The 22,891-nt window shown below is 31.6% G+C and overlaps 1 protein-coding gene across 1 annotated transcript in view; it reads left to right on the top strand.

The window, feature by feature from the left end:
• The window catches only part of LOC120613195 (probable ATP-dependent RNA helicase DDX60), a 78,330-nt gene that overhangs the window by 31,250 nt on the left and 24,189 nt on the right, over positions 1–22,891 (top strand). The window contains exons 13-26 of the mRNA XM_039875784.1: positions 656–699; positions 943–1,189; positions 2,501–2,664; positions 5,697–5,852; positions 6,752–6,901; positions 8,579–8,698; positions 9,202–9,297; positions 12,784–12,899; positions 13,562–13,701; positions 15,472–15,581; positions 15,683–15,787; positions 16,367–16,492; positions 20,503–20,630; positions 21,850–22,008. Coding sequence (XP_039731718.1) covers positions 656–699; positions 943–1,189; positions 2,501–2,664; positions 5,697–5,852; positions 6,752–6,901; positions 8,579–8,698; positions 9,202–9,297; positions 12,784–12,899; positions 13,562–13,701; positions 15,472–15,581; positions 15,683–15,787; positions 16,367–16,492; positions 20,503–20,630; positions 21,850–22,008 — 1,861 coding nt within the window. The remainder of the gene's footprint in view (positions 1–655; positions 700–942; positions 1,190–2,500; positions 2,665–5,696; positions 5,853–6,751; positions 6,902–8,578; positions 8,699–9,201; positions 9,298–12,783; positions 12,900–13,561; positions 13,702–15,471; positions 15,582–15,682; positions 15,788–16,366; positions 16,493–20,502; positions 20,631–21,849; positions 22,009–22,891) is intronic.

The raw sequence follows: 22,891 nt of genomic DNA on the forward strand, positions 1-22,891 counted from the left end.
TTTTTAATTCCTCTCGGTGAGAGGTTTTAATCTCAATTATTTGAACACTAGCGATATGAGTATATTTTTAAAATTTAGAATCCGTTCGTGTTTATTCCCCTATGAATTTATCTCATGTCCTTTTATCTACTGTTGCTAGAGTATTTTCCTTTTGCTTTTTTATTGCTGAGAGCTATGCATATTTGTCATACATGTTGAAAATATTTTCTAAGTCTTCATTCTCTATTTCGTGCTTAAGGAAGTTCATTTTTTTTGGATGTTATCCCTGTAGACCACTCTCTCCTGGGATATCATTTTACCTCTGGTTAGGATGTGCTACTCGCATGAGTAGGCAACGTTGTTTATTCCATTGTTTCTGTCCTGAAGAGGGAGAGGATGAAAGAGAGTTAAATAAGGATGTACCCTGAGTTCTGGACAAGAAATTTGTTTTAGAGATCAGCTATGGCAACATTCTCTTTTTTATGCAGTAGTCCAGATATTACAATATTAGACCTGATGACTTTGTACCTCATTCAGACTTACTAGTTTTCTCTTGGGAATCACTGGGCAAAAGTAGTATTTGTTTTACTATAAAGCATAACATGCTACACTCCTGGGCAGTTTTTGTGATTACACCACAGTTTGTCTAATTTTATAAATGGTATATGCCCCTTAGACCCAACCCCACAGACGTGGAATGTCAGAACACAGGTTTTCAGCGTAATAGATTGAGAAAATAATAGCTGAGGAGACAGAATGGGGAATGTTGAATTATTATGCTTGTATAAATATAGATGTTTGCATGTAATTATTTGGGTTCCTTAAGGTGCTACTTCAATGTCCTAAATGGTAAACTAATGGCCTGAAATATTGTATATTTCTTTCAAAAATATCAATATTCTTCCAGATACATTTGTTTCGTTGTTGATTTCTTCCTATTTCTTTGGTTTTTCTTAGAAGACAAATGCAGAAAAATTTATTGAGGAAAATCAAAAGAGACAACTAGCTAAACTAGAGAAAAGAGAGGAAGAAAGATGGAATAACTTGTCCTTACATATTGAAAAGGAAATTAAAGAAAATTTTAATTCTGGAATAAAAAGACTAGAAAATTTTCTCCAGACATGCCCTGTTAAGTCTGTAAAATTTACTGCAGAAATGGTAGGATTGGATACCTGTTTCAAATTATGGATGGAATGCTGTTTAAAACCAGGTATGTAAAATATTAATTTTAGAAATTCTTGAAATAATAAGTCAGTAAGAACAGAGCAAAAGAGTTGATATTGCCCCATATGCTGGTTCTTCTGGTCTGTATGACATTGGGGATTCTTTTTGATATCTAAAGAGTAAGCTTTTCTTTGTTTCATCTACTAATAACATGATGACTATTTGTGTATGTGATGGGTATTGGTGGATAGATTTAATATGAAATTCAATTCAGTAAACAGTTCTTCAAGGTCAGTCATGAGCTCAGTACCTCATTAGGTGCCCATGGGGCTTCTGAAGAGAAGGGCATGGGTTCTTCTCTGAAGCTACTTAATGAGCAGTCTCCCAAGGGACTCAGGCACATGCTGAATTAACTGCAGTACAGTATGATAACCACAACCAAAACTATATGCAGTAAGTCCTCATGTAAATTCATCTATAGGTCCTATGACTTTAAGCGTATAGTGAAACTAATTTTACCTTAGAGTTTTTGGAATAAACAGAAGTTAAGTTCCTATAGCATCTCATCAACACTATAATGAAACAACATTAAACAAACTGGTGTTATTCGAGGACCTACTGTACGTGTGTATATATATATATATATTACATGTAAGAAATCGAGGTTCCAGTATTGTGTGCCCAAATGTCAGTGACAGAGAAAGAACTTTAATATAACACTCATACTCCAAAGAATATGCACAAGTTAAATAATTAGTAAATTGGGGCACAACAATATTTTAGATGAGCGCCAGAGAATGAACATTTTTGTTTAGAGGGAAGATGACAGATATTTATCTCTTAATTGTGTTCACAGGAAAGTAAATATTAAAAGAGTAAAATATAGAATGGCCTTCTTTAAAAAATGTCAATTCAGCCCATATTCTGTATTAATTCTTGTATTAATAGTAACTGCTGACATTATTGTATCATTTTACATGAATTAATTTGTTTAATCCTAATAGTAACTACGTGAAGTGAGACCTATTATTAGTATCTCCATGATCTGTATAAAGAAAATGAAGCTTAGACATGTAACTTTTTCAAGTTCCTAAGTCAAACACAGGCAAGTTAAATTTGAATTTCAGATAAATAACAAATTTTTTAGTATAAGCATATGTTATGAAATACACATCTTAAACCGGATTTCCTGTATTTTTATTTACTGAAGTTGGCAACTCTATTCTATATAACTCGAGGTCACACTCAACTGCTAGTTACTATGAATTTCTCAATTATTATGAGTGATTCATATGGATATGCTTTTTTTAATCCTATATCCTTACGTAACTTATGTATACTAATATTTTTTCAACAGAAGCAGAATCCAGAGATATAAACATAATAATTAATTTGATGAAAAAGATTTACATACTTCATGAAAAATATTCAGAACTACTACAAAATACACATCGACAAAAATTAGCCAAATATCTAAAATATATTGGATTTGACAACTTAGCATACTCATTATGTCCTCAGGTAGATAGTATAAAAAATATTATATGACAATCGTGTGTGCGTGTGTGAAATATTTTGTGTAATGTTTAGTAGAATTAATATATATCAGATTAAGTTAATGGTTAGCCAAGTATTATCCTATATAGACACAGATCTGATATTTTTTATGGTTTTGTTTTTTAGCTAGAATATATGTTTTATTTGTACTAGGGGCGCTATGGTCTAAATGTTTGTGTCCTCTTCCCCACATTCATATGATGAAATTTTAACCCCAGAGTGATGATATTTGGAACTGGAGTCTTTGGAGGGTGATTAGGGCTTGATGGCAGAGCTTTCTTGAATGGAATTACTGCCCTTAGAAAAGAGACTTCAGAGAGCTAGCTTTTCCCTTCACCATGTGAGGTTATGGCAAAAAGATGGCCTTATAAAGCACAGGCTCTTACCAGACACCAAATTTGCTACTGCCATGATCTTGAACTTTCTAACTTTCAAAACTATGAGACGTAAATGCTTGTTGTTTGCAAGACACCAAGTATATGGTATTTTTGTTGTAGTAGCCTCAGTGGATTAAATGCAGGAGCTCCCCATTTCACTTAGAACTATTTTTTTTTTTTTACCAAGTCACAGGCCCTATGTATCTGGTCCTCAGTTACCAATCTGTTCCTGTTTCCAACCTGTTTGTTAGTGAACAGAATTCTTTTTTTTTTTTTTTTTTTTTTTTTTTTTGCCAAAGAGTATTATATCAGCTGTTTCTTCTCTATGAACGTCTGTTCCCTCGGATCTTAGCATGGCTTACTCCTTTAGTTGTTAATGTTTTAGGTAAATCATCATGTTATTAAAGAAACATTTTATGGCTGGCCTGAGACTATCCAATCTTAAGTAGCATGTCCTCTACTCTCCCCCCCACCCACAAAGTCACTAAGAAGTTTATTTCTCTTTCTGAATAGCATATATCACTATCTGAATATTTACATGTATGTTTACCCATTTATTTATTGTCTCTCAAAATTAGAATGTAAGTTCAATAGAACCATGGCATTTTAAAGTCTTGTTTATTGCTATGCCCCTTATATAGTAAATTTTACAAATCTGTTCAATAAGTGAAAGGAAGAAATAAAAAAAAGATGTAAGGGTAAAGGGGAAGAAAATATAGATGGGATTATTTCCTGTAAATTTTGTTGTTTATTCATTGGGGAAATTTCTGAAGACTTCTGGAAAGAATTAAAATTCACCCTTCAGAGAGATGGATCAAATTAAATTTTCCCCTAGGAAAATTTTACTTACTCTTGGATGTTTTTACATATACTGGTTCCTTTAAACTTCTTATTTGTCTTTAGCTGGTACTTCAAAAGAATTCTGTTTGAGAGAAAATATTTTTAAGTCAAAATATTTCTCCAAATAATGACTTGAGAACCATAAGAAGTACATTTAGAAACAGGGCAGCTGAACTTGTGCTATTTCTTGGTCTTGGTAGAGTGGAGCTACTTTCTGTTACTAGAGGAATGGAAGGGGTGGGGGACACCAGCTCAGGATGAATGGCCAGAAAAAAGAGACATAGCCTTTTGTTTTCTCTTGAACTAGTCCTTTCTATAATGGCTCTATGACTTTCCTAAGTCTTCATACCAGCCCACCACAGAGATGCAGCGTTTTGCTAGTTTGCCCATTCATGAAGAACACTAACAAGGGCCATAGTCCTTTCTAGCTATATCTTATTTCCATAAGCTCAAGGTGACTTTGGGCCACACCTTCGTAATTCTATAAATGCCTCTGGAGAGCATGAGGCCAGCTTTCCCAGGTGGCTTTTGTTCTCCCCTATTATACTTAACATCTAGCACAGAAATAGCCCTGCATTTTGATTACCCAAGTGCGATAGCTAAAATTCAACTGTCATATTTAGCAAGGCTTGTGAAGCTTTGTGGATATAGAAATGACTTACACTGCAGAAAAATATCTCAATGCAGAATATCAGATGAGCTCATAGTCCAAATCCAACCAAAGTATGGACAAGACATCTCTTTCTTTGTTTGTTCTATCCTTACCTCATATTTCCTGGATAGAGAGGGCCATGTTTCCTTAATGCTTTGAGGTACTTGAGATATTGGGAGAAATGATTTTTCCTAAAATAAATTTATAAGCTGAAAGAAAGCAATTCTGTGCCTCTTCTTTTTTAAAAAAACAAAAACAAAAAAAAACTAGGCAATGATGGACAGAATTCTAACTCCCCACTGTTTCCATCTCCAGGTCTGGAGTTTCTGCTCCAGCTCTGAAATAGGATATTTCCTTTATTATTGTATGATCAAAGTGTTACAGTTTCTTTTTTCTTTTTTCTTAAACATGAAAATAATTAGAAAAAAATGCTGCTAATTAAAATTTTTAAATTATATTTTTGGTAATTTTTAAATGAAAATTTTTTTCTGCTTCAGACCATCAATGTTTCAAAACATGTTTTATGGTTAATTCTCAACCAGGATGCCACAACATATGAATCTATATTTCTCATACTTTCCTTGTATTATCATAATCGAGTGCTATCAGAACTTCAAGAATAAAGGCTATGTCAAATATATGAATTTCTTGTAATGGTGAATTCCTTATTGATAAGTTATTTACTCATCAGGTAGAATTCTTTGAGTAAAATAATTTGTAAGATGATGTATGTTAATTATATAGATTCTTATAAGAATATATATTTTTTTTATTAAAGAAGCCCTTTTAAGATTAGCAAGAACTCCTTAATTAAAATACAATTTTTATTGTGTGTGGAGGGGTTGTTTTTATTTAACAGTTATCAAATATTATGCTGATTTATAATTAAAAGAATAATTCCATATTGCCTTTTGCTTATATTCTATGGAATATGGTATGACACATAAAAGTATTTTAAAAATTTTAATGAAGATATGGTATCTATATTTTACCTTCCTTTGTTAACTCTGAATAATCGTGAATGCAATCTTGTTGACACAAAGCAAACTACAACATGATTGATAATAATTTCCTTGCCCAGATTAAAAATTGTAAATATGAAAATCTAATATGTATCTTTATTTTAGGTGCAGGAATCAGATACTAAGAAGGATATTTCTAAATATTCAGTTCACATGGGAGCAGCTCGGTTTCAGTTAACACATATGAGCCCTTACTTATTTCGAGAAGAAAGAAGTGATCCAGATCCCAGGGTTCATCATTTTATACCCGACACATGGCAGGTATTTACTGAGAAGATCTGCAGCCCAGGAAGTTGAAGAAACTTGATGGAAACAGTTGGTTCAGATCTAATAGTATGCAACAAATTTTGGATATGTAAATCATTATAGAATGCAACATGATGACCATGAAAATAAATTCATGTTTTGACTTAAGAGATAAAAGAACACAGAAAAGAGTCAGTTGAAATGAAAAAAGTATTGGTTCTATTAAATGATAGAGGCTGGATTAAAAATGAGTCTAACTCCAATTAGACTTCTCTTAACTATTCCATTATATGATATGTACATCTGTTTAATTTCAAGTCTAAAATATAGTGCCTGATGTTTAATGATATGTGTTTGGTGAGAGTTCACTATTCTTTGAAACAGTGGTGCTATCAGATTATCCAAATGTTAAACAGCAGAGTCATTCATAATATATCATGATAAATAATGATAAATATGTAGCCTGTTATATATGTGTATATTTTTTTAAAAAACTTCTATTTTCTAAAACTTATTCATTTTATGACCTTTAATTTATAAAGAAAAATGGAATTCAAACAACAGCAGATTTGGGCAATTTTGATTTCAGTCTGAGGTTCCCCAACTCAAGTTAAAATGAATGCAAAAAGCTGGGCTGCATAATAACCTGGGCAGGCCCCTAGCAATGATGTCTGTTTATTAGGATATTTTTCTCTAAGTTTAAGAGAAGAATTTTTTTAGTAGAAAGTGAGATGTGAATTGAGTTATTTCCAAATAACAGTAAATGGTGATTCCCTTAACTACCTGCCATCTTGAACACTACGTCTCAGAAAGAACTGTGTATACTAATTCACCTTAGAGATAATTGCCATTAAATTAAAAATTGACACTAAAGATGTATTTTAAAAATGAAATATGATTCTTTTCTTATCTAGAGAGAACTTCTTGATGTTGTAGATAATAATGAATCTGCTGTAATTGTTGCCCCGACGTCATCAGGGAAAACCTACGCTTCTTACTACTGCATGGAGAAAATCCTGAGAGAGAGTGATGAAGGGGTGGTTGTGTATGTTGCTCCAACAAAGGTATTGTGTCTATATGACACTATATATCTTACAGTAATTTTCCTCAACTGTGATTTGTGCCTTTATTCATAGAGAGGTGTCAGAGTGTATAGGCTTCAGTTTTGTAGTCATGGATGTGAAGGCCTCGAGCTAGTTTTTTACCTTAGTTTCTCTACCTGTAAAAAGAGAATAATGATGCTTACATTACAGAGTAGTCTCCCTTATCCATGGTTTTGCTTTCCATAGTTTTCGTTACTCATGGTCACCTGTGGTCCAAAAATATTAAATGGAAAATTCTAGACATGAACGATTCATAAGGTTTCAATTGTGTACCATTCTGAGTAGCATGATAAAATCTTGCATTATCCCACTGTGTCCCTCCTGGTATGTGAATCATCCCTGTGTCCAGTGTATCCATGCTGTATGCACGCTTCACCCATTAATCACTTAGCAACCCTTGGTTATCAGATCAACTGTCGTGGTATTGCAGTGCTTGTGTTCAAGTAATTTTATTTTACTTAATAGTGGCTCCAAAATGCAAAAGTAGTGATGCTGGCCAAAGAGATATGGATATGCCAAAGAGAAGCCGTGAAGTTCTTTATTTAAGTAAAATGGTATATATATATGTGTGTGTGTGTGTGTGTGTGTGTGTGTGTGTGTGTAGGAAAAGACATAGTACTATATATATAAGGATTCCTACTATCTAAGGCTTCAGGCATCCACTGGGAATCATAGAATATATGCCCTACAGATAAGAGGGAACTGCTGTACTTTTATTCTAAGCATTAAGTGAAATGATATATGTAAAGTATCTAATAGTATTGTCTGGGTGTAAACAATGATCAATAAGTGGTACTATTCACCCTTATTTTTTATTCATTTTATTGCTTAAACCTCCTTAGGACCAATACTTATTAAAAATAAGGATTTGACACTTATGGGAATTTTGCTAAAAGAAACCATTTGATATTTGTGCCAGGGTTAAGAGATTATAGGCAAGTTCATGAGAGAGAGAAAGGGAGAGGAAAAAGCACCTATTCTCAGTTTTACCTTCTCCTTGGTTGGATAAATGCTTTGTGGAAAAACCCCTGATTATTGCAAGTGCTATAGGCTTCTTCCTCTAGAGCAATGTGTCTAAAACAGAGTTGAGCTGTTCTTAGCTAAATCTGAATTTTTCTCTTCATTTAGAAGGGATTTGGGGTATTCCTCTCTCTCCTTTCTTAAGAGAATACTTAATTGCAGGCCTTAAAGATGCACTGAGAGGAAACTCAGAATGCTAGTTTTGGGAGGGATCATCTCTATAATACAACTTAGTCCTCTCATTTTCCAGATGAGAAAACTAACACTTAGTGAAGTATTGTGCTGATCATTGGAGAGCCAATTAGATTTTTAAATTAAAAAATCATCATCTGATTTCACCTGTACAAATATATATCACATTTATGTGTTATAGATTATTGTTTATTATTTCTAGCTATCACATTAATAAACAGTATGCCATATTGTACATTAAGGAAACTTTAAAATGGAACCATTGGGAAGCATTGGGTACTAGTAATTCTTTTATTAAGAAAGAGATACAAAATTGGTACTGAAATTTTTTGCGTGTAAATTTGTTTTAGACATTGGTTTACTTTAAACAATTTTTTGTGTTGTCAGTATTTACTAAATAGCAGATTATGTCTTTTATGATTTAAGGCTCTTGTTAATCAAGTGGTAGGAACTGTCTACAGTTTATTTACCAAAACATTGCCAAAAGGATTAGTGGTGTGCGGAGTTTTTACAAGAGATTACCGTCATGACACCTTGAATTGTCAGGTATGTCACAGACATGAACACATAATAAGTAACAACGTATGTTAACGACACTTTGGTAGCCACTTCAAGGTTTTAATGTGAAGATAAATTAACTTCACAATTACATTGATAAATATATTTATATTTGAGCATATTATTTTTCTTATTTGTAATTTGGTTAACTTTCAAATAATTTTTTATACAAATTAGAATATGCATTTCTTTTCTGAAATTTCAGCAGGAGTAGGCAACTTTCTTCAATGGTGATGGTTTCAAATTGTGATGATTTATATTCCTAATATATGAGAGAATAGTTATTAATGAAATAAGCTTAACATTATTGAATGCGTCAACAGCAACATACATCTGTTATACAAATTCATTTTACCTTTCCACAAATGAGATGGTTTTTAAAGCCAATATAAATATACTGTTATCTAAAATATTTTATTGAAGTTTAAAAGTTAAAGCTTGATCTTTAAAAAAAAACAAGTCAATGGTTACCTATTTTTTTTAAAAAACAGATATTGGTGACAGTACCTCAGTGTTTGGAAATACTCTTGCTATCACCTCATAGACAACAGTGGGTGAAAAGGATGAGATATGTCATATTTGATGAGGTACGCAACCTTTCATTACTATTATCCCAACTAAATAGTTTTCTATATATAAAATACATAATTTATGTATTTTAGTAAAAGTGGTGATCATATGGATAGTTATTAAAATATTCAGTTTATTAAAGAGGTATGTGCTTGTGGTAAAAAACAGATCTGGAAGGAGTTGGAATAGGAAAATGGAAAAAAATTCTAGATTAAAAGTGATAGTAGCAGAGAAAAAGAATCCCAGAAATCATTGGAGACACCCATGACTAATTAGCAATAGAAATTTTTCTTTAACCAAAAGACTTTTATCCCACTGAACTATTTTTTAAGAGGTATTTCCTACTTTACATATATATATATATATCTATCTATCTATATATATATATAGATAGATATATATATATATATAGATAGATAGATATATATTTACCTATTACTGGGTGCATTCATGACTAAAATTAGTCATATTTTCTATATTGCTAGTTAAAAAAATCTCATACTTCTTGCTAGCATTAGTTTGATAAATAATACTAGGAAAGAAATAAAAAGGAAGCTATAAATAAGCAAACAAAATAAGCAGGCTAAAATAAATAAAATAGGCAGTCTTCAAATTTAGGAAGATGACATGTAATTTGAACATTAATTTTAAGTTTTTTTCTGATACATGTACATATTCTTTTCTAATAATGCATTGAAGGTTATACATTAATCTTAAAATACTTTAGCAACACTTAAACACTTCATTTTTTATCATTCAGTTTAAAATGTCTTTTAATGAAATCGTTATTTTGTTTTTGGTTTGGAGTTAATTAGAAATATATATCTTAATTTCCAAATATAATTTTAAAAAACGTTATTTTTGGTTTGTAAAGATTAGAATCTGACAGTTTCCAGTGTTGCTGAGGAAGCGGAGCAGTGGGAAGCTCATACACTGTTGGTGCAACTATGAAAATTGTTTTGACAAAAATTAATTAAAAGGATCATACTTCATGAACAAGGAATTGTAGTTATATACCCTAGTACTAGAAAAACAAGATTTAAGATCTTCAAATATAAGACAATTTAAGAACTCTCTCATATGTGGACCAGGAGACCTGTACAAAATGTTCAGAGCAGCATTCTAATGTCCATTAGAGTGGAAATAATAAACAAAAGAATGGAATAGTCAATACAATAGAATACATAGAACAATGAAAATGAATATAACAGAATAATTATGAAATCATAATATTGATCAAAGGAAGCTAGACACAAAAGGACACATGTTATGTAATGCAAATTATAAAACATTACCAAACCAGAAAATCAATTTATATTGTTTCTGAACACACATATATGTATGTATGTGTATGTGTGTGTGTATATATATATATATATAGTTATCAACATATATAGTTATATATATATTGACATATATAAATGATAGTTATATAACTATACATAGATACATATATAACTACATATATACATATATAGAGAGAGAAATATAATGAAAACCAAGTCATAATTTTTTTTAAAAAGCAACATAGTAACTGTCAAAGGAGGTGGTTATAATAGGGACTTGAGGTAATGGAACTGTTTGTCTTGATTTGTGAGGATGTTTGCTTTACTTGGTTAATTTGAGTAACAGATTCTTAATATCAAAGTCTATTTTTATACAATTTATTGGCTGTTATATTTCACAATAAAACAAACGTTAAAAATGCAAGGATTCACTTAGGCATAAATAATTACATTACATGTGTGGTGTTAAACATAAAATTCTAATAGCTAATATTATTTTAATGTGTACTGTGGATATTTATTCTAAATGATTCCCACTTCTAAAGCCATTTACTCTTCAGAAAACCCAATAAAGTCGTTACTATTATTATGACTACTGAGTTAAGGCAAAGAGATTACCTTTCCCCAATTCACCCCATGTTAAGCGGCAGAGCCAAGATTAGAATGCAGGTAAGCCCACTTTTCTGTGCTTTTAATGTTTTTTAGTACTATTACTTTTCTGTTTTTAATGCAGCCCAGACATACAGAACCATCTGTACATGTAAAAAGATGAGATTAAATGTCCTCAAACATAACAATGAAGTAAAAAACTGCAAAATGTTGATTTTAAATGTTTTCATCTATGGTTAAAATACTAAAAAGAGTGCTTCTTACCGAGTCTCACTCCATCATTATAAACTCCACATTCATCTTTTATTTATCATTCTATGGCACTTCAAACCACACATACTTTATTAAAATGACCTTGTTATCAATATATTTCCGATGTCCTCTACATGTTTTCCTTTCCCTTTTTTCTTACTATTTTGACTAAACGCTTTTTGAAAACTACTCTACCTCTCCACAACGCCCGCTTCACAGTAACTTATAAAGGATAAATGCTTCAGTAAAAATCAGAAATAAAGTATAAACATGAGATTTTGAAATTGAGTTGTTATTTCTTTTTTCTCATTCTATAAAATATAGGGTATAAAATACAAAAGGACCTAATTTGACTAAGAAAAAGTTTATTATTAGCTGAGAGTTTTACAGAAATTATTTAAAGTCAAGTCTTTTAAAGTTGTTCTGGCTTTTGTATATTATTATTAATTGTCCATATTATTGTGGTAAATTAATAATGAATGAGCTAATAATCACTGCACTCATCTTGACCCCAATTACATTCAGGGGACTAGGTTTTCTCTAGATTTCTAACTAGTGTAGAATAAATGCTCTATGTATATTTGTAGACTGAAGCCTAAAGAAGTTTACTCATTTCAAATTAATTTATTTCACAAATGTTTTTATCTGTATTTCAGTGGGAAAATTAGTGACACATGAGTAAATGCTTTATTTTATAGAAATTTTTTTCATCTTATCTTTTTTGTGACAATCACTATAATTTAGCCAATATTTCATTTGTAAACAAGACTTTAAAAATGTGTCCTTTTGTTCACCTTGTTGTTGTTTGTGAGTATTATTATCATCAAATGTAATAATCTTTTTCACAGTTCAGCTATTGTCATGCCTTATAGAGCAAGTCATCTTTTGATGTGTTATTCTCAAACCCACTTTAATTCTTCTCAAAATCATGTTGAGATTCTTTGACCACTTTTTTTAAAATTTATTTTTTATTAAATTTATTGAGGTAACATTGGTTAATAAAATTATATAGGTTTCAAGCATACAATTCAATAATACATTATATGTATATTGCTTTGTGTGTTCACCACTCAAAGTTAAATTTCTTTTTGGCACCATATATGTGGTCCCCTTTCCCTCTGGTAACCACTAGACTGTTGTCTGCCTATGAGTTTTTGTTGGTTTGTTTTATTTGTTGCTTTCAGTTTTATATCTCACATATGAGTGAAATCATGTGGTTCTCAATGTTGTAAGTGGGTGAATGAACATTACTGAATGTGGAGAAAGACAGGAATAGCAAATTCTGGTAGCATAATCTATTAACATGTTGAGAAAAAATTGTAACTGACTTTATGCTGAGTCTAACCACATTGTCAGGTTCACTGTCTTGGGGGAGAAATTGGAGCAGAAGTTTGGGAACATCTTCTTGTGATGATTCGGTGTCCCTTTCTGGCACTTTCTGCTACTATCAGTAATCCTGAACATCTCACTGAGTAAGCCTGAGTTTTGCATTTGTTATCATTATTACTAGTGATGATGATGAGGAGGATGATGATGATGATGATGATGATAATAATAATAAAAATAAACGATTCAGCCATAGATTATTTAAAATGATTTCTAAAACAAAACAAAAAGTCTCTTCAAGTAAGAGTCATTTTCTTCAAATTTTATTATATTTAACTAGAAAATATTTACTCTCATCCTTTGACTAGATGTAATTTATATGTTTTTCTGGTTCTTAATCAAGAACGACTCTTGTGTGTGTGATTTTTCTGTTTATAGTTTGATATTTAGATCTCAGAGGACAGCATAAGCAGTTTAGAACTATCCTTCCAATATACTATGCACACTACTTTCCTATGCAGAACACCAAAATGTTTTCAAAATGAGAACGCATATAGCAGAAATGGATATAACTGTTTTACTGGGTCAATAAATGTCACAAGAAACCTCAAATTATCAGTTCTTGGTGACTGTAAAACTAACAACTGATTAAACTATGTGACTGTAAGTATAGCTTTAATATGTTCAAAGTTTAGAGAGGATTTTTATTCTGTTAGAATCAATTTTTAATGATTTTTCTTAGAAAACTAATGATATTATAGATTTATTCTTCTATGACAATAATTCCTTTCTTTTTTTAAATAACTAGATGGTTGGTGTTAATTAAAAGATACTGGCAACATGTTGAGAGCACAATGGAAAATTCTGATCCATCACAAAATGCCTTGAAAGTTTCAAAGAAACAACAAAGAAAAAGAATAGAAAAGCCATCATACAGAGTTAGACTGGGTATGACTATCTTAACCTAGGAGAAGGGTGCTCGAAATTGTTTTGGTCATGCTACTTGTTTGTAACATAAAAGGGCAAAATTGTTTAGATCATGCTGCTCGTTTGTAACATAAATGTAAAACAGTTTGGTTCTTACCACAGCTCTGAAGGGAAATCAGTTTTGTTTTAATATGCAGAGGAAACTAAATAAGTAAGAAACAGCTTTAGGAGATTAAGTGATATGCTGAAGCCCACTGAGCTAACAAATGGTGGATCTATTAAACTTGAAGATCAAGCTCTTTCCAAAGATAATCTATTTTGAAATAATGTGAATCCCTGCATAATTTAGTGTGATTAAGAATGGAATTGTAGCAAGAATAAATGTTTCACTCCATATTAAAGGCAAAAACATTTCTAGATGGCAGTTCAGTTTTGGTTTGCTGAAAACCATTGCTTCAAGATATCCTTTTTCACTTGTGGTCTAGTTCTTTGCTATCACTCTTGTTTCATACCACAGTAGTCTTTTTTTTTCATGAATTTTTTTGATGTTTGGATTATTTATTGTTCCTCAAAACTTGCCTTTGCTTTTTATTTCCTTTTACTGGGATGACTTTTCATCTACACTTGACTGAATTCTTTCTATTCATTCTTTAAGAGGCATCGCTTAGAGGCACTGCTCAAATGCTACCTTGATTCTTTTAGTTTAAGTCTCACAGTACGTCCTACGTTATGACATTTCCTACTGCACTATAGCTGTTCTTCACATCCCTTATTTCCCTCGGAAAACACTAGACATTTTAAACATATATGTAGATTTAAGTAAACAGATAATATAATGTATTACATACATAAAACATATATGTATATTTGTTTTTAATCCATATTATGGTGTCTTATAGTTTATATATACTCTAAATATTTTACTACTGAATTAATGAATGTTGCTATACCTTATATACTTGAACTGTTTTCATGAGAATTCCATAAAGTAGTATAAAATCATATTTTTCTGGCTACTTTCCAACTGAAAGCTGCAGATCCCCATATATGACACTCATGCTTTCACTTAAGAAATATTAAGGTTCCTAATATATACCAGGCCCTACTGTCGTCCCCAGAATTACAATAGGAAACAAACTCTTTGCTTTTCTGGAGCTTAAATTTTAACGTAGACATAAAGATTAAACAAGATGAATAGTAAATAAAATAAAAATAAAATAAATAGCATGTTAGGTAGTGGTAAGTACTAAGAAAAAAATAAAGCCAAGTGTAATATTAATAGAGATATTTGGAATATCAGTTTCAATTTAAAAAAATGAACGAAACCCAAAAGACACATATTCTTTCTTTGACCTGGTAATACTATTCTTAAAGATAGAGAGATAGTATAATAATAATAATAATAATAGTAATCCTTAATGTTCCTGATTAAATAATTGTCTGTCTATATATCTATTTGTCCCATGCCCCATCACACAAAGACATGCTTTACAAGAATAAATAGAGAAATAAATTAGAAAATCATAATTAAACACTAGAAACTGAATGATGGTGATAGAACGTAACTGCGGATTAAGACCAGGAGGAAAACTAAAGCACAGATGTGTGATATAGGTACATGGAGCCCTCTTTCAAGGTTCTTCCCAATGCACAGCAGTGTTTCTAGAGTTTTATTTGCAATGGGCTCATGCATAGCTCTTCCTAGGCCTGCGTATATTTGTGAAATTATAATTAGGTCATTGTTTTGAAAGCAAATAGATTTGAATGATTATTTCAATCCTATATTTACAGTATGGTACAAAGAGCGATACAATGATCTAGAGAAGTATGTGTGTTCCCTAAAGGATAACGACTTTATCATTGAACACTATCACCCATGTGCTGCACTCACGGTCAACCATGTAAGCATAAACTACTTTGGAAAATGAATATGTGTCCAGATTGCTAAACATCTATCTGTATATGGGATGTAAAATTAATAATTTTTTTTTATGGTTTTTAGATAAAGAAATATGGAATTCCTTTAGACCTTGGATTTTCTCCACGGGAAAGCATATTGCTTTATGATGCTATGGTACACGTTTGGCCAGAATGGACAAGAATGCAGGTGTGTATGTATATATACATCCTATGGCTGATATCCATAGTTCTTTGGCTATGGCAGTCCATCAGTAATAAGCAGATCCATGAATGGTATTTATTCTGGTATAGGTAAAGGCAGCATATTTTATTGTTAAGAATTTAAAATCCAGAGCTGCAGTACTTCAGAATTGGGCAAATTAGTGAATTTTTCTATAGATATTCATATTTTTTTCCCTGTCAAAAAATAATATCTACTTCGTTGGGTTATTATGAAGATAAACTGAATTGTTATTTGTAAAGTGCTTAGAATACTGCCTTGCCATGGTAAGAACATGTATTTAAAAAAAATTTGAAATTTTTTCTTTTACCTCTAAAGCTAATTGCAATATTTAAAAATAGTGTTGGTAGGTTCTAATGAAAACAGTAATATGCAACCATTACATAGAGAACAGAACCTACGAGCTTACGTGCAGTTAACTCTGTAACTGAATATGGAGGAGTATTGACTGCTTGGGAGATTTACTTCATAGTCTTGCATATGGAAAACTTTAGAAAAGGATGATGATTTAATTTTCCTTGGTATTTGTGGTTCTTCGTTTTCTAGGAGTTAGAACCTGAAGAATTCAGCTGCTTCAAAAATAAAATAGTAATCACGAGGGCAGATGCCAAGAAATATGAGGAAGAACTAAAAAAGGAGATAATTCGTTGGATTCAGCTGGACCCAAGCAAGGTAGTTAAAACCATTTAGGATTTACTAAAATCGAAGATTAATATGAAATGGATCTGACTTCTTCATTTAGGTTCAGAGAATCACCCATAAAGCTCTCGATTTGAAGATGAATACCCTATTGCATGTTTTGCTGTTGTACCTTAAATTTAGTTAGCTAGATATGGAAAAATGCAAAGAATTATTACTTGAGTTCCAGCTTGGACAACACACACATGCCACTATGTCTATTCTGAATCTGCATTTCAGACAATAAAACTGAAGCTGGGCTCTTATTTTTCATTGAAGATAGAACTTCTCTGATTTCTGATACCACTGGGTTATTACCTTGATTTTCTTCTCCAATATTTTTCTAAGAAAGACCTTTTATCTCTTTACCTATCTGGATAATTGAATGACCAATTTGTTTCTGTTACCAACAATTGGATAGATAAGATAAATTATAATATTACTTAATTCATCTCACTTACTTTAAGTTCTGTTCTTTGACTTTTCTTTTTTGTGATGATCAAAAAAATCCCTCTGATACTTTACTTCCTGAAAATCAGTACTACTTCAATGCACAAGTAGTGGCACATGTCCATGGTTACCCAGAGCTAGCTCACCAGAAGGAAAGGAGTTTGGACCTATACTGACATGTAATATCAAATAATCTTGACCACTTGAGGCCCTAAGTCATAGTTAAGATGTGATCACTTCTTAATTAGCACAATCTCAGGTAATGGAAGCAGGGTTTTTAAATCATCTCTACTTCCTTCCTTCTCATTCCATGTGGAAAGGAGCCCATGTTTTTCTTTTTAAATTTTAATTGCACACTGACTACCTGATCTGCATATTCAAAAACTACCTAATGCCAAGAATTGCTATTATATTAAATATAGGTCTTCAATACTAGCTGCTTATTAAAAGGTAAGCTTATTAAAAATTCTGATTTGATTGGCTTTGCATGGGGCTGGGGCTCTACAACTTTAAAACAAATTTCTGTGAAATTTTCATGTGCAGACAGAATTGAGAATCTTTGGCCTATTTTTGCTATTTGGCTTTAACACTCTGGAATATAGATGCTAGCCTAGCTCAAACTTAATTTTACTTAGTTTTCTTGATTGCCGTATTCTAGGATGTGGCAAACCTCCAGGCACTAATCAGTTCCATCCAGTATCCTCTCCAGTAGGCACTAGCAATATATTTCCTTCTCTTGGAGCTTATGATGTGCCTCATAGTAACAAACTGTACCATTCATACACGAAAATCCTCTTCTCATCTATTATATCTTGTCTAATAGTTTTTGTTGGGCATTTTACATTCTTTTCATATAAAATCTTAATTTTAAGCATTTATTTTTCTTATTTGTTTATGTTAGAAATTTTATTTAAAATATTATTTGTCGACCAGTAGGGTATATATAGGATATCAATTGAATGAATAAATGAATAAAAATATTTCTTAATTTTATTTTTTCTAGACATCCTCTCGTACAATAAACTAAATTCTACTTTTAGTCAATATTTATATGGCCAGCTTTTTCTCTTGCTATATCATTTTTATTCCATATTCATTATTTTTAATTAGAGGCTGGTTATAAATATTACCTTATCCCAATTATTTTACTAGACAAGCTTTAGTTGTTTTGCTTTTAGTTATATCATTCATTTGTGGTTTGAAATAGCTTTGATTAATGTTACAATGATGGGAATGTCAACACACTTTCCAACTCTGAATTTAGATACCTCTCAGCAGATATCAACAAATCTTCATTGACATACTTTAGTGTCAGAGTCAGTAACAATCGCTTTTCTGTGTTGACATCCATAATATAGGTTCTTTTTTTTTTCTGAAGTTCATGGAAGCTGTATCTTTAGAAAGTCTAGTTTTATTATATTCAGGCAGAACTTTTATTGTATGTCTCATGGTTTAATTTTTGTTTCATTTTCCTTTATATTTTTTCCTTCTGATTTATTTTATTATCCATGTCCCTTCCTCCTTTGGCTCTCTTGGCCCTGGATTTATTTATTCATATTTTTTAGAACTTCTTGTTCTGGAGTTATTGTTCTGCTTCCAAATTCTTATCATCTAATCTCAACATTTTCATAATCTTTTGTGTTTATTGGCGATAATTTTCTTTCCTCTTGAGAAGGGGTCATATTTCAATGTTCCTTATATGTTGTTATTTGGGAGAATTGTCTTCTGTTATTTTTGGACAGTGAATGTTATGTCATGGGGATTCTGTATTATGTTATAGTCCTCTGAAGAGTGTTTTTATTTTAAGAGGCAATTAACTTAAATTCAAATTACAAATCCTATCTTCTGAGTGACAGCTAAATCTTCATTTTGTCATCTTTTGTTGAGTTGTATGAAGTTTGCCTTGCACACATATGGGTCAATAGTTAGACAAATTTGGGCTTAGTTTATTCATAGATTTTATGAATTGTTTAGCTTTCTCCTTTCTGGGATTCTCCCCTCACTTCTTAGTGACTATCGTTCTGAGCTCAATTTTCTGACTCTTCAGACAAAAAGATTGCAGGATGGAACAGGGGGAGAGTTTATCAACATTTCGGCTTCTCTACATTTCCCTAGGCTAAAAGCCACGAAACTAGTTTCTACTCCTGCTGTTCTCCTTCCCTATATACTCTCCAGAACCTGTCTACTTTTTTTCACTTTTCAGTGACTTCAGGTCACCGTTTTGTTGTTGTGTTTTTCTGAGAGGGGACAGCTATTACCTGCAGGAGAGTAGGGTTCAGTAGGAACTCCTTCAGCCATTATAGAAGCAAAACTACTGCTTTCCCATTTTTGTTTTTAGAGAATTTCTCTCACATTCCTGAAGGGGAATATACATTCTGAAGTATTGCCAAATTTTCAGGAAGTTCTGTTGGCTTTTTTCATATATACTTACTTATCTGTCTGCTCTGTTTTACCTGTAGGATAGACTGTCAATGGATGAAAGCCATCTACTTTTATCTCTCAAAATACTGGGCAACAGTATCATAAAAGAAGCAACGCTTCTCATTTAAAGACAGAGCGAGCTTGACCACAGCAATTTCCTTTAATATTTTGCTTTCTCTACTGAAGCTAGAGATATCAAGGACTGGAATTGGGGATGATAGGGTCATCTCATAGGCCATAGACCCAGGCCAGGGAAGGTTGAATGTATTAACCTCTACCTTAGAGTAATTGCAGTTTTTTCTGAGAGGTGCTACTTCAGGGTGAGTCAACTGATGGAATGGAAGAAATAAGAGGATGGAGTAGAGCTTGTTAAATTTTTTATGACACATTTATCTATTATGTATAAATTGAGTAATTAAACATAAACAAAAAAAGATAAGGAAATGTGATACATGGTACATCGTTTGGAATACTGGGACACTTCTAGTGTCTTATTCCTCCTTGAGCTTATATTGAACTACTCGCTGCTCTAACCCCAACATTTGTAGATTTTCTGGTTTAATAATTGATTTGTTGTCTCTCATGGCTGGGTTCTTAAACTCTTGGGGAATTAGCTGAATTCTGCTTTTAAATAATTTTATTTGTTTACATTTCTTGATTTTCCCAGGACAACCCAGAACCTGTTGTTTTAAGCTTCTTCAACCCTTCACTCTTAATATTGATATGGATGATGAATTTGGAAGAATATATAATCTCCAATTTGTATTAGTAGAATTTTGAGCAATTTTGACTCTGTTTATGTTGAAGTCATACTAACTGTATACCCTGTGTTCATTCTAATAACCAACATTAATTTGTGACGATCTCTGTCCCTTCCATAGACACTATGCCATGATATTACGTAGACATGATTACAATAGTATAGAAATATATCATTCAAGTTTTCTCGGATTTTGTGTTATTTAAAAGTATTTAGTACATGATTTAGATATAATTCCCAATTGACTCCATGAAAATGCACTCAGTCTTACCAATTTGATTTTCAGTCTCAAATGTCAGCTGGTTTTATTATCTTTTCTTCATAATCACAAATATTTTATGATCTATCTTTTACTTATGATAATTTTATTCAGGTGAATCAATTATTAAAGTACCTTAAGCCTCAAAATTTTGACAATCTAGAAATCGAAAGTCAAAAAATGTTTCCTTGTTTTGTGGAAAAACTTAAAGAAATGGATAAGCTGCCTGCAATATTTTTTTCGTAAGTAACATTAACTTAGCATTATAATTAATACTGTATGAATTTGAAGACTTTTGAAAGAATAATTGAGGAAGAATACATATAACCTCTGATTCATATTAGAGTTTTAAGGAAGTTTAACTCTATTTTTGTTGAAGTCATACTTACAATACCAGGGAAGGTATAAGATGAGAGGAAGGAACACTTGTCCTAATAAATTATACTTCAAAATATAATTGTATGGTTTAGTATAGCAGAATTCTCTGGCCTATCACTTATTAGAAAAGTCTGATACATCATCAAAGTAAAGTAGAGGGAAAAGGGTAAAATATAGTGTGCATTTGCCAAAAGAAAGCCTGTACACTAATACATACAGGCTTACCATATACACATATGACCTCATACTAAATATTTGCTCTGTACATTGTTTGCAAAAGTGATTATATTTAATCTCCTTACTAAAAAGGAAAGTTCTTCAGTCTGCTGGTTTCCTGTTTATATTTTTCCTTTCAGAGCAATATAAGAAAAGTTTAGACGGGGCTTAGTAGTAGCATCAAATAATGACAATAATGTTTTAAGTATAAAATAATTATTTCTTTTGGAAAATATTTAATAGATCTATATGGATGAAATGAGCTCATATTCAGTCATTTCACTTCACTCCTTGGTGCTGGACCAGGACTCAAGGACACAGAAACAATTTGTGACATGACTGTCCTTGAAGAATTAATATTGTTGGAAGAGTGATTATATATGCCTTTGAAACAGATTCAATAGTTTAGTCAGTCAGTATATAAAGTTACTTAACATTTTAGTATTCAAGGCATTCTGTAGACATTAATTGTGAGTATGAGGAGATATTTGTCACCTCTGGAAACATAAGAGAGTAAAACATTAAATTATTAACTATAAAACATAGTCTGTCCCTCAAGGGTATAACATAATATACATTTTCAATAAATGTGTAATAGATACATTAAGTACTTAGAATTTAATGGGAAGAGAAAACAATGGCCTAGGGTTAAAGACACTTTTACCAAGGGGCTGAGTCTCAGTGTAGATACCCTAGACAAGGATATATCTATATACATATCTATCTATCTATCTATCTATCTATCTATCTATCTATCTATCTATCTATATCTGAATGATACATAAGAGATGTATATAAGATATATATGAGATATACATGATTGCTATGAACATGAAATTATTAAAAATTCTCATATTTTTAATTTAGATACAACATTCATTCAGTGGAAATATTGGCTTCACGACTTCTTACGAATCTGATAAGTAAACAAATTACTCACAATGATCCAAATTCTGAAAGAAAGAAGAAAAATTTGACCAAGAAACTGAGAAAAGCAAGAAGTTCTCAAAAAAGAAACATTTCTACGTGAGTATTTTTACTTTAGTTGTAGAATTTTAAATGTTTAATGAAATGTATGAGTGTTCAGCTGTTTTTATAATTCAAATTTGTTTTTATAATGTGATGATGTGCTTTTTTTCTCTTTTTATGACACATCAAGTTAATTATACTTCACTTTTGGCAGGGCAGGGAGAACATCCAGGAGAGAATTTTTGAGCATTTTAATAATTATACAAAAGTTTATAATAGTTTTCTTCATTGTATTAGCTTCTTTCCTTTTTTTTTAGAAGTACAAATTATAGATTTGGTTTTTAGAAATTACAAGTTTGCAAATTTGCTTAAAATAGATTGTATAATGTTTATACTCACTTGTAAAAGCCATTAAAATATCAAACAGCTAGTTGGAGCAAGTTCACTGACACATTTGTCTTTTAATATAACACCAGAAACATGATTTTAATATTTTTATGACTTTACTGTCTTAAAGCATACAAAATGTAAAGAAATGCCTCTATTTTTGTTTCATTCTAATGTATAAATTAACCTGGAAAACATGATATATGAATTTTGTTACATAATTTTGTTGGATAATAGTTATACAAGTCTCACCCTCACTCAGGAATCTTTCCTAGCATTTGACCTTATCTACTCTTGAGATAAATAATAACCGTAATTTTTTCTCTTCTGTTGCAGTTATATTTCTGAGGCAGGGGTGGTCATATAGAATAGTTTTGAGTCTTAAAAGAGTGAAACTGCATGTAGGACAGCTGATACAGGCCTGTTCTAATGGCCCAGCAGGCTAGTCATCCTTTCTCTATATGTCATTGCCCCCAAGTAATGACTTATTGAGAAATATTCCAACATATGTCAAGGCTAATTTTGTCACTTACAGAAAATCAATTACAATGTA

Source organism: Pteropus medius, unplaced genomic scaffold, assembly GCF_902729225.1.
Source record: "Pteropus medius unplaced genomic scaffold, Ma_sr-lr_union100, whole genome shotgun sequence".
NCBI lineage: Eukaryota > Metazoa > Chordata > Mammalia > Chiroptera > Pteropodidae > Pteropus > Pteropus medius.